The 5491-nt window shown below is 42.6% G+C and overlaps 1 protein-coding gene across 1 annotated transcript; it reads right to left on the reverse strand.

The window, feature by feature from the left end:
• Positions 1-2182: 2182 nt before the first annotated feature.
• Positions 2183-5140, reverse strand: LOC127461273 (uncharacterized). Its single transcript, XM_051768939.1, has 2 exons — positions 4830-5140; positions 2183-4543 (listed from the first exon to the last, which is right to left on the reverse strand). Exon 2 carries the CDS (start codon positions 4539-4541, stop codon positions 2259-2261), a length of 2283 nt encoding a protein of 760 aa, XP_051624899.1. The 5' UTR covers positions 4542-4543; positions 4830-5140; the 3' UTR covers positions 2183-2258.
• Positions 5141-5491: the final 351 nt, after the last annotated feature.

The following is a 5491-nucleotide window of genomic DNA, read 5'->3' on the forward strand; positions in this document are numbered from 1 at the left end:
TCTAAGGTACAAATCGTTACGTACATGCTTGACTAAATCTTTTGATTATTGTTTCTACTTCTTCAGTACATTCTATTCCCACGAACAAGGCTGCTGCTTAACTCACTACTGTAAAGTGTTGCTTTCGAGGCCTACCCTCTTACTTAAGCCTTAGCCATTCTACTACTAAATTTAAACTGCTTTGCAACAGTCCCCCCTTTTGAGCATTCTTCAGGCTTTGCTTGCAAGGATGCTCAAATACAGCAATCTTCAGGTTGCAGTTTCTTGATGGATAGGAGGTGATCCATTTTGCGGTGAGATTACTTCTTTTCTTGTTATAGCTTTCATGATGCGTCTCGTATGTTGACCTTCTTTTACAATCATTCCTAAAAGACACTTGTAAACAGTTATGGCTATGACAACAATTATTACAATCAATATTCCGTACTGGATAACAGAAGATATCCATCCTGACACATGGAGACCTAGGGAGCTGAATAATTGTCCTATCCAATTGTGTTCCGCTTCTTTCTGCAGTTTATGAACATTCTCGTCAATTTGTTCTAATTGATTAATATCTTTCTCTACTTCTTGAGTGACATTTGGGATGTGTACACAACAATGCTCATCCTTTGCATGCAGGTAACCGCAAACTCCATGTTCTTTGAGTAATATCAGGTCTAATGCCATGCGGTTTTGTATGGTCATTCTAGAGGTGGCTTGTAATTGTAAATTTAGATCTTTAAATCCTTCCTTAGAGACTGCTGCTAACCTTTCGGTCTGGCTCATCAATTTGAACAATATTTCTCTATTTCGATATGTTGAAATTGGGGCAAACAAAGATTCTAGTGCCCATCCGAATTTAACTCCTGCTGATGGCTCATGCCAATCTGTTAGTTCCAGGTCATTAATGTCATTACTAACTTCTCTTTTCTCCCGTGGTCGCATCTCTGCTGGTGTTAACTTCTCTTTTCTCCAGAGTGGACAAAGAGTAGGTATCCCTAGTGTGACAGGTACAACCGGACCGTCTAGTGGCATGTGGGTGGTCCATTGACCATGTCCCATGACCCATACTAGGTTTCCGGGACTTCTAACTGTAGTAGTGTGACAATCAATGTTTTTCACATGTCCTTTAATAGTATGGTTATATCCTCGACACTCACATCCTAACTGCAGAAGTGTTTTGACTGGCATTAAGCCTATTTCATCGTCTGGGGTATCACATGTATATATTCGGGTACAATTCCAATCCTCTTTTGTATGTGTTTCTGTCCTCCAATTATGATTCCCTCTATTTCCTGTAGAATAAGTTTGATTCTTTTTCCCCTTCCAGTGAATGCACCACTGTACCTTTCCAATATAACTATATGTCTCTAGCAGGCTGGGTCCCCAAATTGTTTGCCATTCTTCCATGGTTGTAGAACTGGTAATATTTTGACAGACCTCTTCTTGTTTTTCTCGTTTTACTGAAGCCGGAACTTTAGAGCATGGGTGTGTTGAATTTGTAACTAAACAGTATCCTTTTAATTCATTAATTGTTTCACTTGTTACCCATGTCCCAATTACTACCCATCGGAAATATCCCGGCATCTGTTCACATTGCTTCTTCATCATTTTGTCACTTAATAAACATACATCTACCGTTTCGCTCCATGTGATGGTTACAAATTTGCAATTCCTTGTAATATTCTTAAACATTTTGGGTATTTCCGGCACTGGAATTATTCCCCATGGAATTGGGTCTCCTGCTGCATGAGGCATAGGGAGACATGCAGTAATTTTAGTAACGTTTTGTACTTTCCCAAAATCTCGAATTAGGCCCACAATTAAATTTTCCTGTTCTATTTCTCTATTCGGAATCTGCAGATCTCTCACATGTCGAGTTTTCCTAGGGGGTATAACTTGTACCTTAGCCATTATTTCCCGAGTTGTGTTTATCATGTGTATTTCTACATACCCATAATCAAAACTCCTTTGAATCCAAACTACACACATGTATGTCCCTTCTACGGTTTTAGACACCTCAGGTACCTGCAGGACGGTATAACCCTTTTGTTGTGTCGCATCCCAAACTGTTGTCACTCCTTCTGTTATGATTCGATCTTGATCCCTCCGTCTCCACTTGACGTGGACATTTCTTAATTCAGCTCCCTGGTCATCTGAAAACAGACAAGTTAAGTTTACATCAATGTGTTCTGGTGCAAACAAATAAGGATCTGGGGTCTCAATTCTCACGGTGGTCTCTGCTAAACTTATCAACCCCAGGAATACCACAATCTTCAATTGTTGGCTCGAAATACCATCTTTGTAGGTGAGAGAGGTTCTACCGACCATGAGACTGGAACCTTCTTGACTCGGGTGTAATGGATCCAATTGTCGATTCCCTCGACTTTCACCGCCGTATAAGTGGTCATTATCACCTGGCGAGGACCGTTCCATGTTCCCTTTAATGGTTCCACTGACCAGTTTTTCACATAGACTTGGTCTCCTGGAGAAATGTCATGAACCGGATTCTCCAGGGGCAGAGGCCGATTCCACTGCAGCGCTCCTCTGAGGGCTGTGAGGGTCTTATTCAAAGATAACACATAGTTAAATACTGCCTGATCACCCACTACATGAGGATCCCCTTGGTAAGTAGCCGCATGATAGGGCTTGCCATACAATATTTCGTATGGACTTACTCCTATTCTTTCCCTTGGTTTAATCCTAACTCTCAGCAGAGCGAGGGGTACTGCTTGGGGCCACTGGATTTTGGCTTCCTGACAGATCTTCTTCAATTGACCTTTTAATGTCTGATTCATTCTTTCTACTTGTCCACTAGACTGCGGTCTCCATGGTGTATGGAGATTCCATGTTATCCCTAATACAGCTGACACATCTTGGACTATCCCTGCTGTAAAGTGCGGTCCTCGATCAGAGGACAACCCTAGGGGAACTCCAAATCTTGGGATGATTTCCTTCAGAAGGGTTTTCACTACTTCTTTTGCCTGATTGGTCCTGCATGGAAAAGCTTCTGGCCACCCTGAGAAGGTACAAACATACACTAGCAGATATTTAAAAGTTTGGGCCTTAGGCAACTCAGAAAAATCTACTTGCCAATAGTCTCCTGGTAACTGTCCTACTTGTAGTTTTCCCATTTGTACTTGCTTCCTGACTACTGGATTATTCTTTATACACATAGGACACATTGCATTCACCCTTTTAGCTAGTGTTAACATCTGGTTTGAGAAAATTTCGTTTTTCAAGAATTTCACTAGTGCTTCTGCACCCCAGTGGCACTTGTTGTGTTCCATTTCAAGCACTGCTTTCATTATTCTGACTGGTAAAATTACCTGTCTCGTAGGAGTGATATACCACCCCCTGATATTTTTCTTCGCTTCCATCATCACAGCTAATTTCTCATCTTCAGGTGAATAATGCGGTTTCTCTTCCATGAATGCTATTGCTGGATTATTCCGGGTTGGTAAAAGAACCATTTGAGTCCATACCTCTCTCGCAGCCCTCCTGGCTGCTTGGTCAGCGTATCGATTTCCCTGAAACTCTCGTCCTGGATCAGCCTGGTGTCCTCTGACATGCATTATTGCCACTGCTGAGGGCTTATGTATTGCCTCTAGCAATTGTAAAATTTCTTCCCGATGTTTAATCGTTGTCCTCTGAGAAGTAAGAAGTCCTCTCTCCTTCCAGAGTGCTCCGTGAACATGAACTACCCCAAAAGCATATTTGGAGTCAGTCCATATGTTAACTCTCCTTCCTTGGCTTAATATTAAAGCTCTCACCAATGCCCATATCTCGGCCTTTTGTGCAGACGTACCTTGGGGTAGTGCATTCGCTTCTATCACTTGTTGTAAAGTGACCACTGCATACCCAGCATACCTGGTGCCATTTTCCACAAAGCTAGATCCGTCGGTGAACAACTCCCAGTCAGGATCTGTCAATGGCTCGTCCTTCAAGTCTCTTCTGCTCGCGTAGACTTGTTCAATGGTCTCTACACAGTCATGCTCCAGGGTGCCTTCTTCCTGTGTAGACCTAAGGAATTCTGCTGGGTTGAGATGGTTAGTAATTTTCAGTTCAACATCATCTTGTTCTCTCAACAAAGCCTGGTATTGCAACATGCGGCTGGAGGAGAGCCAATGCCCCCCTTTTTGCTCTAGAACTGCTATGACCATGTGGGGCACGTACACTATCATGTGTTTTCCCAGAGTCAATTTGCGTGCTTCCTGTATTAAAATGACCGTCGCTGCCACAGCTCTGAGACACCCCGGCCATCCCCCACTTACTGCGTCTAGCCGTTTGGAGAAGTACCCAACCGGTCTCTTCCAGGATCCTAATCGCTGAGTGAGTACTCCTAAGGCCATTCGCTGTCTCTCACAAACATAGAGCTGAAATTCCTTGGTTGGGTCCGGTAGTCCCAGGGCAGGTGCTTCCTGGAGGGCTTTCTTCAGTTCCTGGAATGCTTTTTCTTGCTCTGTCCCCCAGGTTAGCTTGGACTCCTTTGCTGCTTCATACAGTGGTCGAGCAGTCAGTCCGAAGTTAGGAATCCACAGCCTGCACCATCCGACCATTCCTAGAAAAGATCTCAGTTCTTGATTATTTCTAGGCACAGGTATAGCACATATTGCTTGAATTCTATTTGTTCCCAGGCACCGGACTCCTTGGGAAATTTCACATCCCAGATAGATAACTTTCCGTTTTACTAATTGTGCTTTTTCTTTTGAGACTCGGTAGCCTGCTTGGCCCAGCATGTTTAACAGTTCAATAGTTAACTGACGACAAAGTCCCTGTTCTGTAGCCCCCAAAAAGACGTCATCAACATACTGAAGCACTATATAAGAAAAAGGAGATTCTTTTACCTGCGTCATCTTCCACTCCTCAAGTTCCTTTGCCAACTGGTTACCAAATATTGTAGGAGAACACTTGAATCCTTGTGGTAATCTGGTCCAAGCGAGCTGTCTCTTTCGTCCTGTCTCCGGACTTTCCCATTCAAAGGCAAAGATTTTCCAACTTTCTCGTGCCAGTGGTATGCAGAAGAAAGCATCTTTCAAATCAACCACAGTAAACCACTGAAACTTCTCAGAAACAGATGTTAGCAAGGTATAAGGATTTGCTACAACCGGGTGAATATCTTTTGTAATAAGATTTACTGCTCTCAAATCTTGTACTAATCTATATTTTCCATTTGGTTTTTTATCGGAAATATGGGGGTATTAAATTCTGATTCACATTCTTGTAATATTCCTAGAGTTAGGAACTGTGAAATCATAGGGGCTATTCCCTTTCTTGCTTCTAAACTAATTGGGTATTGCCTAACTCTGACAGGTTGTGCTCCTTCTTTTAATTCTATTCTAACTGGGGTAGCAGCTTTAGATTTCCCAGGAACCCCGGTCTCCCACACCCAGGGTACAACAGCCTGTTCAATCTCTTGGGGTATTTCTTCCTTTTCCACTTCTTTCACAACAAAAATTTTTGCTAAATTTTCTTCTGGAATTTCTATCTTGACTCTCCCTTTTTCAAA

This window comes from Manacus candei, unplaced genomic scaffold, assembly GCF_025592945.1.
Source record: "Manacus candei isolate 608988 ecotype Guabito, Panama unplaced genomic scaffold, ASM2559294v1 h1tg000099l, whole genome shotgun sequence".
Classification (NCBI taxonomy): Eukaryota; Metazoa; Chordata; class Aves; order Passeriformes; family Pipridae; genus Manacus; species Manacus candei.